This window comes from Penicillium expansum (genome assembly GCF_000769745.1).
Source record: "Penicillium expansum strain MD-8 chromosome Unknown contig20, whole genome shotgun sequence".
In the NCBI taxonomy this organism is placed as follows: domain Eukaryota; kingdom Fungi; phylum Ascomycota; class Eurotiomycetes; order Eurotiales; family Aspergillaceae; genus Penicillium; species Penicillium expansum.
The window spans coordinates 59,964-71,722 of NW_015971437.1; the positions used below are offsets into that span (position 1 = coordinate 59,964).

The 11,759-nt window shown below is 47.7% G+C and overlaps 5 protein-coding genes across 5 annotated transcripts; 2 read left to right on the forward strand and 3 right to left on the reverse strand.

The window, feature by feature from the left end:
* Nucleotides 1-36: 36 nt before the first annotated feature.
* On the reverse strand, nt 37-2,275 carry PEX2_006700 (putative GARP complex subunit (Sac2); the record flags this gene model as incomplete). The annotated part of the gene is made up of 5 exons (XM_016737947.1): nt 37-81; nt 135-170; nt 220-1,004; nt 1,052-1,346; nt 1,397-2,275. 5 exons carry the CDS (start codon nt 2,273-2,275, stop codon nt 37-39), a joined length of 2,040 nt encoding a protein of 679 aa, XP_016594519.1.
* A 337-nt stretch (nt 2,276-2,612) lies between these two features.
* PEX2_006710 (Eukaryotic translation initiation factor eIF-5A) lies at nt 2,613-3,384 on the forward strand (the record flags this gene model as incomplete). The annotated part of the gene is made up of 4 exons (XM_016737948.1): nt 2,613-2,627; nt 2,804-3,070; nt 3,123-3,255; nt 3,314-3,384. The coding sequence occupies 4 exons, from the start codon at nt 2,613-2,615 to the stop codon at nt 3,382-3,384; spliced, it is 486 nt and encodes a 161-aa protein (XP_016594520.1).
* Nucleotides 3,385-4,060: 676 nt separating this feature from the next.
* PEX2_006720 (ubiquitin-60S ribosomal protein L40) lies at nt 4,061-7,566 on the forward strand (the record flags this gene model as incomplete). Its single annotated transcript, XM_016737949.1, has 12 exons — nt 4,061-4,084; nt 4,185-4,275; nt 4,328-4,437; nt 4,492-4,745; nt 4,817-4,922; nt 4,981-5,119; nt 5,167-6,163; nt 6,613-6,665; nt 6,722-6,758; nt 6,873-7,053; nt 7,260-7,370; nt 7,480-7,566. 12 exons carry the CDS (start codon nt 4,061-4,063, stop codon nt 7,564-7,566), a joined length of 2,190 nt encoding a protein of 729 aa, XP_016594521.1.
* A 375-nt stretch (nt 7,567-7,941) lies between these two features.
* PEX2_006730 (Yip1 family protein) lies at nt 7,942-9,000 on the reverse strand (the record flags this gene model as incomplete). Its single annotated transcript, XM_016737950.1, has 4 exons — nt 7,942-8,032; nt 8,089-8,791; nt 8,854-8,905; nt 8,956-9,000. The coding sequence occupies 4 exons, from the start codon at nt 8,998-9,000 to the stop codon at nt 7,942-7,944; spliced, it is 891 nt and encodes a 296-aa protein (XP_016594522.1).
* A 301-nt stretch (nt 9,001-9,301) lies between these two features.
* PEX2_006740 (TBC domain-containing protein) lies at nt 9,302-10,664 on the reverse strand (the record flags this gene model as incomplete). Its single annotated transcript, XM_016737951.1, has 3 exons — nt 9,302-10,182; nt 10,237-10,368; nt 10,439-10,664. The coding sequence occupies 3 exons, from the start codon at nt 10,662-10,664 to the stop codon at nt 9,302-9,304; spliced, it is 1,239 nt and encodes a 412-aa protein (XP_016594523.1).
* Nucleotides 10,665-11,759: the final 1,095 nt, after the last annotated feature.

Consider the following 11,759-nt stretch of genomic DNA (forward strand, 5'->3'; position numbering starts at 1 on the left):
CGCAATATGCATCTGTCCAATGTATGCAATCGCTTTCTACCGCTTGGTGCTGGTACTGTTCTTGAGCATCTCTTCCAAATGCTGCAAGCCAAGTTAGTCATATGATCTTTAATAGACACGATTCAAATGCTTACCTGCTTCTGCTCAACTGCTAATTTGCCTTGGGTATCCTGTTTCCAATTAGCGCGTGTTTCCCAAAACAAAGAGACAGCAACATACGCTAATGATGGTTAAAATCAATGAATAATTGTTGAAGAGGAATCGCTCTCTTCGCTTTGCGTCTGTGCCGTTGCGACTCAATTTTGCCAAAAGAGAATCGAATTCGGCAGTCAACCGGGCTAGACTGTTGGACACCGGCTCATCATCACCAGCATCGCTGCTAAGAACAAGGATTCCATGAAGAAGCTGTCCAAATCGCTGAGTCAAGAAGTGGGGTGCCGAAGACTGCTTCAGGTCGTCTCCGCCTGCAATCGAAAGAGCAGATACAGCACTGCGCCCAGTGTTGGATCCAACTCGCTTGAGCGAGTCGCCGTGGTAATCCATGATCACCTGGAAGCGCGGCCAGAGCTGCATGTTGGTTCCATTAACATACGAGTCGGCGACAGGCACCTTTCGGCGCTGAAGCTCAAACGCCGAATGTTGGTTGAGGCGAACACACATAAGGACACCAAGAGAATCGGTGGTGTGCTCGATTAACTTCTTGGTCTGGTTCTGGCCAAGAGTAAAGACCTGCTGGAATATTTCCACGGCATTGCGAGAGATTTCATGGAAGGTCTTTGGGGAGAAAAATTCAGTCAGGAAAGAGTACTCGGCGCACACATTGTCCACCAATGCGAGGTTGAAGTTTCGGAACGGAACTTCGATTCCATGGTAGGTATTGTCCTCTTCGGCCAGATATGAGGATAAGGCCTGGAGATTGCCAGTTCGGAGGACATCAATACGTCTACCCAGGGAGAAAGGGTCATGTACGGCAGAGCCAGCTCGGCCGCCAGGCATCATATTCCCTGAAATAATCAGTATATAGATGGCATCAAAGAAGCATAGCTCTTACCTGATCGATGTGTGGATGGATCACCTCCAAGCACCTCATTTCGGTCAGGAGGATAAACTTTGACCTTATCGAGTGCTTGAAGGTAGCGTGTGAAATGAGATGTGTAATACCAGCGCATTGTGTTGATGTAGGCCTGTGATATCTCTCCTGCCAGCTTTGGGTGGACCTTTGAGAGATAACTGTATAGATCTTTAAACTTCACCAGTCGCTGTTGTTGGATAATCTGAGAGTTGATATTTGGTGATCGCATAGCACGAATTTGTGACACAAGGTAGTCTCTGATCCTTTGGACCGCCTGTATAGATGTCAATATAGGTCTAGATAATTTGAGTGCAGCATACTCACTTTAGTCTTCACATCAGTTAAAAGGGGTCGTACATCCTCGACGGCTTTATAGCCATTGGAGGAAGCGGCGGCCTTTGCTTCAATATTTGCTGTTCGAGAATCGACCTCGTTCAATGCACGCACCCAATTCTCATCAATTGGGCCCTCGACAATTGTCCGAACAGCCTTAGGGGAGATACTAATCTCCTCCACAGCGGGTCCTAGCAACCGTTCCACGTTGCGCCTATTCTCTAGCATCGCGTTCAATTGTGTTGAGCGAGATTGCAAGGTTTCAATTTCCGCTGATACGGCACCCAATTCATTCTGGAAATCATTCAAGTACAGCTCAACTGACTTGGACACCTCATCACATCCAGTAATGGATGTGTGTAGCTCTTGAAACTTATCTCGCTCTTGCTCAAACTGCTGAACAGTTTGCGCGTTAACATCACTTTCGCGGGTCTTTTTCTTTGGTGCTGGGTCTTTCTTTTCCAGAAAGTCTTCGAGACTCAGCCCGTCGAACCGGATGGCTTCCACCAATTGCCCTGGTCGTTCCGGTACTGACGATAGCTGCGGCACATGCTTATCTGTTTGGGTTTCCTTCCCAATTATTTCATTCAAGACTTCCAGCGGATCCGGGACATTGGCCGGTCGAGGTCGTTGAATACTCGTCTGTTTTAAAGGAGAGCCATTGGTTGCCCGTGCAGTTCCTGGGAGAGATGCTGTAGAGTCGTTGGGGGTCGCGAGAAGAGATGTTGATGAAGTTCTAGATGTTACACCAGGGCGGCTATTGTAGGGACTTGAAGATAGCTGGGAGGATGATCGTTGCGGTAGAGGAGAAAGGTTGCGGCTATTGGCTCCGGAGGGAGTTGACTGAACTGAAATGCGGTCGCGCCACATTGTGTAAAGGGATGAACGGCATAGGAATTCCGAACCAAATCAAGAAATCCAGAGTATACTCCGGAAAATCCACCAAGTAAGCTCAACAATAAGGTAGAACAGTTGTAGTTGCTAGGTTGTTTCAGGACACTCGGACACTCCTGCTATATACACTAAACCCAACAAGGTGGACAACCCTCCATGACCAATCAACGTCCAGTAAGCGACCCCGCCACAGCGTCGCCGCCCACGATAGATTTTAGTTCGTTTGATTTTCTCTCTCCTCTTTTCTTCACTTTTCCCCTCCCCAAATTTTTCGAAAAACCCCCCTCTTTCAACCCCTCTAAATCTATTCACCATGTCTGCCGAGGAGGTACGTACTTGCCCTTACAAATTCGAGATCTCCCAATGGCTGTCTTGAGGATTTCTGGCCCAGCCCCGCATGCGGCTCCCCTCCTCTTCTCTTCTCGAGGGCACGAGGCCATATTGGACTCTTGACCCCGCCATGTTGACAATTTTCGAAGCGCTTGCTAACATGATTCACTACAGCACGATGTCACTTTCGATTCGGCTGATGCCGGAGCTTCGCTCACCTTCCCCATGCAGTGTTCTGCTCTGCGCAAGAACGGCCACGTTGTGATCAAGAACCGCCCTTGCAAGATCATTGACATGTCTACCTCCAAGACTGGAAAGCACGGTCACGCCAAGGTTCACTTGATCGCCACCGATATCTTCACCGGCAAGAAGCTCGAGGATCTCTCCCCCTCCACCCACAACATGGATGTTCCCCACGTGATCCGCAAGGAGTACCAGCTCGTGAGTTTCCCTGATGATCTGAAATATGGACTGTATTGTTGACCAATATTAGCTCGACATCACTGAGGATGGCTTCATGTCCCTCATGACCGATAACGGTGACACCAAGGATGATGTCAAGGTCCCCGACAACGAGGTTGGTGAGAAGATCAACCAGATGTTCCTTACCGAGGAGAAGGAGTGCAGTAAGTTACAACGATATTCAAATTTCCCAGGGAATCATTACTGATCTGGTACCATTAGACGTCGTCGTCCTTACTGCCATGGGCGAGGAGGCCGCCATGGAGTGCAAGGAGGCTCCCAAGTCTGGTTAAATTTAATACCTGGATTTATTACCTGTTATGCCAACCTTTATGTTCCACGAGGGCTCAAAGCCCGCCAAAAATTTTATCTTTCATGGTTCAAAGGAGGATACGATTCTTTGAACGATTATGCTCATTGCTTCAAGATCTGTCCCCCACATAACCTTGGATGTGGGCTGGACCGAGAATTGCTTTGGTTGGCATGATATGTGTTGTCCGAACAGTTCTGAGTCTCAGCATCTCATGATAGTGTGATGAATGAATAAATACTCAATCTTGCTTGACTACCCTGATGGTTCTAGTAAATTATAAGTAAATTATATCGTAGATGAACGGAGGAGCTTGGTTACTCCATTACACCCAATCCGCAGTAAATACTTCATACACAAGTGTAACACCAGAAAACAAAACAATAAAAAAAAGTACATAAAAAGTACATAAAAAGTACAAAACCCTTTCAATTTAATCGTCTTAAGGTAGTCAACGGATCAATCACAGCGCGCGCATTGCGGGACGTGTGGAGCGAGAAAAACGGCGGTCACTAGGAGGCAGAAAAAAAGTCCCGCCATCTCGGTATACCAACCCTTCCTTGTCAAACAAGCATGAACAAATCCCTTGGGGATGGACTACGTTACCCGAGGGGTCTGCGGTCAAGAAGGTTGCCGTGAGACCCGATATTATCTCGACAATGGACTTTGGTATTGTCGGCGCGGTCATTTGCAGGAGGTATGACGCTTTCTGAACCTTATCCTATCACCGCATCAAATGTCAAGAGGAAGTTCACAGCTAATGTGGATATACGACATATGTAGGGTGTTCAAGTTGCAGAAGATGCCGATGATTTTGGAAATCTAGGCAAAACACATCGCCTGAGGAAAGAAATCAGGGAGAAGACCAGCAAGAGTATGTAATTAACAGTTTGGAAATCGTTCTCTTCGCTAACTTTTGTCAAAAGCACTTCGTGGCCGTCCGGCCTACACGCTTTTCTTGCAAATTTACCAGCTTATCCTCTGGAAACAATGTCATGCCTTGGTTAATGAACATGGTTTCCCAGAGGAACTTGAGGTATGTGCATATGTTGCTTCATGTGTTTAAGAATAAAAGCTCATTATAGATTAGGTTGTTGTTCGCGATCTCTGGGCTCTTCGTTTGCAAGATTTCGAAATGAGACTCACTGATGCTACTGAAGATGACGGTGATGATACCGAATCTGAGCTATTTAGCTCACAACCTGCAGGGAAAGAGGAATCCCGTGATGGATTTAGACCAAACTCGAGATATCTCGAATGGCCTCGACTGATTGATTCTGTTGCACTTTGTTATCTCGCAGCGTTTTTGATGCGGCTTCCTGTCAGTGTCATTGATTTTTACGAGTATGTATTTTCTTTCCTCGGTGCAAGCGCGGTGGATTGCTACTAAGTTGCGCAATACTCACATTCTATAGTATGATAATGCGGCAGAAGATTCCCTACGCTCGAGTCCTGGCAACAATCCCTCGGGAAATGAGGGAAAGGCTTCCGCCAGAGCTGACTGCGATCCTTGAAGTCAATGTAAGTGTAGTCTAACTCTAGACCATTTCCGGGTTGACCTTGACTAATTTTGACAAAGACGATACCTAATGCCGAGCGTTTCCACCGTGGCATTCTAGCAATAGTGCTGTTCTATCAGCGCCGATTTGAATTGGAACTTCCTGCATTGAATTCGCCCATGGTCCTTTTCCGGCACATCAAGAGATTAGCTTTACCAAGTATGAGAAACCGCCTCCACGTGGTTGTCTTAGCTAACAATTTTTAGTTGAAGTATATGATGCAACTAGGATCTTACAAGATCTACTAGGCTTCACATTTCAATATCCGACAACAACTTCATCCGATGGCCGAAAAACAGCACTTCTTCTTCCCGACTTGCAATTGATGGTCCTAATCGTCATTTCTACGAAACTACTTTTCCCAATCGATGATTTGAAAAGGTATCCTACTACAGCTAAAGAGCCCGCTGCGCAGGTCATGGACTGGACCCACTGGGCACGCGCCCAGAATAATTTCGATCATGATCAGCCGTTTGGGGGGAAGATTGGGAAAAATACTGCCATTCAGATTACAGACCAAGATGTGTTGAACATGACCTCTGCCCAGTTAGACCATTACATGGACTGGTACGAAAGCAGTTGGCTGGACACTTCTAAGGAACCTAATCGCATCGCCGAATTGTTTCCCATCAGTCGGACAGAACAAAATATCCAACCAACCTCTCCCGCTGGCCCAGAACCATCCTCTACTTCTGTTCCAGCTGATCCAGCACTTCCTCCTGGCTCTCTTGACCCTGCTGCCCCGGAATTATCCTCTACTTCTGCCCCTGCCCTTCGTGATGCGACTCAAGACAAGCTCGAGCTTTTACTACGAACAGTCATGCAAACTCTCAGAGCCAGAAGAGTCATCCCTGACGACGATGAGACCGATCACAGGCGTCCCGGCGAGTGGTATCACCGGTATCGATGGGAATCACATCTCAGTGGCCCCGCACGGACTCTTTATGAGCTAGCAGCACAGCTCGCTGCAGTCCCATTGAAAACCTTTGTCCGTGCTGTCACAGTTGTTGAGTTTAGGATCGCAAAGCAGGATGAAGAGCGACAGAACAGAGAGTACTTCGCTAGTTTGGGAACGGAAGGAATGGACACTGACGAAAGCGATGAAGATCACACGTATAAAATAGCTGATTTTGAAGAGGATATGTCTGATGCGGAGTCCGAAGATATGGACGACGATGATTTCTTGTCCAACTCAAAGATGTGGTCGACTATCTAAAGCTGAGGAAGTCCGTTGTATCATATGCATGGCGTTGGGGCTTTGGGATCATGTATCTGGCGTTCACCTTTGTACAACCTTTTATCTCTACATAGTACAATTATTTGATTTCCCAAGGTTGCTATGAACTATTATTGTCTTTTCTCAACATATTGATATTTCCAGCTGAGCTGATGATCGAAAGATTTGTTGCATTCGATTAGGAAATACCATTGAAAGCTGAAAATATGCCTCATTTATTTTTAGTAGAACATCAATGGATCTCCAGGGCTACTATACCTGACGTAGGTCGATGCACTGCCAAGTTATCATTGGCTGGGTCGACCGGGGTTGCTTATGTAATGTACAACGAAAACGGGCAGAAACTAGGGCTTAGGGTACCCCGATCGGTCCACCTTTGCTAAGCGAGCGAAATCCTCAAATTGACAATCGACAGCTCCGCCTGGAACACAGCGACCGACAGCCGACAACAACGAAAACTCGCAACCAGTACGTCCCATACACCCCGTGCAACAGCGTCTATGCATCGCTATGGACTCAGTGAGCTAACATCGTCTTTTTCCGCGCCGTTTCAGTGCAGATGTAGGTCATTCTGAACCCCTCGAATGTCATCGCGAACCACAATCCCGATCCATCGCCGATACGACCCAAGCCTATGGAGGAAAAATGAATATGGACTAATACGGTGCGATATAGTTTCGTCAAGACCCTGACGGGTAAGACCATTACCCTCGATGTCGAGTCGAGCGACACCATCGACAACGTCAAGACCAAGATCCAGGATAAGGAGGGCATTCCCCCTGACCAGCAGCGCCTGATCTTCGCCGGAAAGCAGCTCGAGGATGGCCGCACCCTGAGCGACTACAACATCCAGAAGGTAGGGATCGACCTTCAACCTTTTTGATTTGGACCAAAAGTGGGGGCGTTTGGTATCCCGGGTGGATCGGATCATCCGACATGTTCTTTGTCCAGAGATAACTCTGCCCACGGATACGCAAGAGGAGGAATGATCGCTTCGCGCTATGGTCTATGGTCCGCGACATGGTGGAACATTCGCTAACATGCGATATCAACTCGTTATAGGAGTCCACCCTTCACCTTGTCCTGCGTCTCCGTGGTGGTATCATTGAGCCTTCCCTCAAGGCCCTTGCCTCCAAGTTCAACTGCGACAAGGCCATCTGCCGCAAGTGCTACGTACGTTTACCCCGCCTCTCCGCCTTTGCCCGATACTCGTCATGAACCCGCCTTTCGTGGCAAGGCGATCAATTACGTCAACACATATACTAACTCCGACCTTGTACAGGCTCGTCTCCCTCCCCGTGCCACCAACTGCCGCAAGAAGAAGTGCGGACACACCAACCAGCTCCGCCCCAAGAAGAAGCTCAAATAGACGACTCGCTCCTCGGTCTTGTGCTCGGCGTGCTGTGGTGCAGATTCCAGAGATGGGGATTGGCTGGACTGCTACATGGAGAGGATTACAAATGGCGTTAGATATGATGATAAAATCAATGCAGCCACAGTCATACTTTTTCTAGTTGGCTCCTCTCGACGACCAAGTTGCACTCCATGAAATGAAATGTGTAAAATTCAAAAAGTCGAATTGTTTCACGTCTCCAAATTCCATCTGCGATAAATACAGAGTACAATACATGCATGCGTTCAATAACACGACTAGAAACCTCGAGCTGCGAACCCTTGCTACCTGAGCAAGAAAAACGGGATGACCAGTATCCCAGATGAAAGCCAATGGTCCTTCCTCCCCCGCTTATGCCCGGAACATCATCCCTTTGTTGTCGTCAGTCTTCTTATCGTCGTGATCCTTGTCCTTGTTCTTTTTTGAGACGGGGCTCCCGTGACTAGTAGATATGTCAGTTCAGGGTCGATTCAACTGTCAGAGAAGAACACAACTTACGCAAAGAAAAGCACCTTGATAGCAATAGCCAGTCCCGCATGTAGCACAACAACCAAGATCAAGAGGATCTTGCTAGCCTTGGCATCAGTAGCATTCAAGACAGGGTACAAGTTCCGCAGAAGGAAGAAAACACTCCAAGCGAATCCAACACCAACAAGCGCCCAGTTAAGCGCAGTCAACGGGCTCCAGCTAACCAGCGCAACAGCAATCCAAAACAAGTTGGAGTACCCATACAGAGCCCAGCACTCGATAAGGTCAGCCGTGGAGCTGCCGAACCAACGCAACGCACCCCACAGGGCAATAGGCAAGATACCCGTGTATCCGTAAATCAGACCAGCCGCGCCCGATAGCAGCGTGAAGTCATACTCGAAGTGCTTGTCGTCATTGTTCGACAGCCATTGCGAGATAGTGCCCGTCAAAAACAGGATAACAACCACCGTAGTCGCGATCCAGATCGGTCCGTACAGGTCTGCGTTACCCTCTAGCACATCGAGGAAGTTGGTGCGCGGGTACACTGTTGCCACGCAGCGACGGAATACCTCGTTCGTGTCGACGTCGAAAAAGCGCTCGTAGTAGTGCAAAGACCACCAGCTGTGCTTGGTCGGCGTACCGCCAGGGGACCGGTCACGGCGCGACGACCCGCCGCCCAGGAACGGGGCGGAATCGCCTTGGACTTTGGCAGTTCTTTGGTCGTTTTCAAAGTCTAGGTGGTAGGATTACTTAGTTGGAGAGTTTGGCTAGGCCGGTTTGCTTAGAGGAACTCACTGGAGGGGTGGAATTCGAGGTCTTCTTGTAGGTCAGTGTGGCCAAGGTCGCCCTGCTGATTTGTTAGATGAAATGTTATATTGTTCATTCAAGTGCGCTTACCTCTGCATCCACATCTACTACGACATCGTAGCCTCGGTTCGCCATTGTGGTTGGTTTTGGGGTAAGCTGTTGGAAGGGAGTTGTTAAGTGTACACATCAGCTTCCGCAGATAAAGCCACCGCTCAAGCCACAGCTGTGGGTACCACTACCCAGGTGTCATACATGAGATGAGTATCGAATAGTTATATATTATTTACTATAAATTGACTAGGCATTTTATTACATGTAAATCTTTTTAAGTTGCGATCTTCAGACACAGAGATTATAGCTTAGTATTATTAACTTTTTTTCTCATTATCATACACGTGCAATAGCACCAAGCATCCACAATACCTGAGTTTGAAGATTAAACCCAGGTTTGGATTGCCCTTTGAATTCGGCCAACATAAGACCAAATCGAGGCGTCAAGTCCCCTTTTGCGGATGTAGAAAGATGCAGCTCCAACCAAAATAGCCAACGCCACAGATCCCACTGAGCGACGGTGACTCCACAAGAAATCCAGGGCTCGTTTCCTGCGCTCTTCGCTTCGAATCTGTTGGGATTGCTTTTCAAACAAGTACACCGCGTCTGCTGCAGTGTACTTGCCATGTGGGTCTCGTGAAGTTTTGAGCACGCTGCACCAGGGAATATGTTTCCAGGCTCCAAGCGGTAAAGATTCCGGTGGGTGATCTTCAAAGAGCCGTGCTGCACGCAGAATGTGTCCGTCCAGGTCAAGTGGGTGTGGTAGCTTGGAGAGCGTAAAATGAAGCATCTCGGGCTCATCCGCTGGAATTTCCAGCAACTCTTTTTTCCTAGACAGGATCATTGCTGCGAAGAGGTAGATTGCAACCACGGGTTCCCGAGCTAAAAGAAAGTCGAAAAGTCGGGAAATGTCGCTGTACTCTTGAATATCATGGGCATACAGTGTTAGTGTAGCGGCGAGAGCGAAGAATGGTTCAATGTTGCCAAGGTGTCGTCTTAGCTCGGGGTCTGTTGTCTCGATGATTGAAGGGATGAGATGGAGATGTTTCACAGCCGGGGAGAGCGATGGTAGCATGTAGTCACGTATGCGGAAAAGAGATATCTGTGCCACTGCTGGCACAGCTTGTTTCTCGCCCAGTACCAAGAGAAGGACTTGGACTATATCGTGGTATCCCTGGAAATAACAAAGCATGGGATATTCCCTTAGTACTTGAGTTATTAGGTTGGAGAGCTGCTGTTTCTTTCTCAACATTTCCTCCTCGGGGGCTAGATTTTGTTAACATCCAATTCTGTCTTGCACGGAGGTTTCTAATAGCATACCTTTTGGGTAGTAGACAAAAGACCGGTTGACGTCGAGTTCTACCTGTTCCTCGTCGACATGGCGTAAAAGTTCAGGACTTGAAACCGTATCAAATTGTTGCCTTTGTTCATCGCATCGTAGCAAAATAGGCCCTGTTCACCGGTTAGTTAAGTCCACATGCATGTATGCCTTTATAGACCGTTATATTCCATAGCAACTTACAAGCTATCTGTCTCAAGTCGTCTTCAAGTAGCCCGCCTTCTGAAGTTGCGTGCGCAGCCAAGGCTTCCACATCGCGCGTTGCACATGCTTTGCGGATGGCCCTCACCTTTTCTGCTCGAGCCATTCCTTTTTCTCCTTTATTCACTTTAGGATTTTTGAAGGATTCCTCCGACGCAGATGTGTCCTCAAAGCTGGGATGATTCTGTTCTTTTCCGGTATCTTTCATCCTTCATCTGCTAAGATATCACCTTCCAGGAGATCAAGCAGTTAAGTTGCACATGCACAAAAAGATGAAGTTATCACTCAGTTTGTTTCTCGATCTGAATGAACAAAATTCACGTGGTACGTCTGGATTTAGCTCAACAATGCCGAGGGCCGATCGGATATAGATCGACTAGAGCTTCAAATTTTTCACCGGACAACGAAATGACGTGTCCAAAACAACGACACAATGCCAGTCATGTGAGATAATGGCATTAATTTTCAAGATTGAGGTCTCTTTGAACGTGAACTGATGATTCTCTAGGCACATATACCCAGACGTGGAAGGTCTGAAGTCAAGGCGGCGGAGTCCCACTTGAGAACCTCAGGCATCGATCGGCAGCCGCGAGATGTTTTCGCCGATAACAACATTCACCATGTGCTAGGCTTAGGCACAACGCTACAGCTTAATAGCTTTGCGGTATTCATCGCAATATCTCGGACACATATAGCTGTGTACCGTGTTGTACCGCCCTTGGAAGTCCACGGTTTCTAGGGTTGCGACAGCTCACCGACGGGTGGTGATTGCATAACTCCGCAATTGGCTTGCTTTCCGAGTTGTCTGCCAGTGACAGTGTTAGCTCTGTGGTAAAGACTTGCTTCCTAAAGGGAAACCAATGGAGCTTGTGACTGATATTTTCACATCTTCGAGAGCTGCTACTACTGTACAGCGTTCTGGCAAGCTGTAAGTCTCACATTGATATTTGTTCCTCGTATGTGGGGTACTTTGGTTAATAAAGATATCACAGGGCTTGTCTGGAACATACTTGACTGTGGAGTCATTGATAACTGCCTGTGGTCTCTTCAGGCTCGCGTTGTGCATCAGACATCAATTCACAGCCAATATCGCATTTGGCAGTCAATGCATAAATCGCATTTGAGATATTCCACCCTTTGAAGTATGAAGACAGGTGGATCTCACAAATATCAAATGCCCGTTTCTTGAATGCAAAAAGTCACAGGAAGTGTGGTGCAATTCAAACTAATCTTGGGGCTTGTTGCGCCTCAGGCCATTGCCTGACCGGCTCTTGATATTGCCTATTTCCTATTTCCTGTTTCC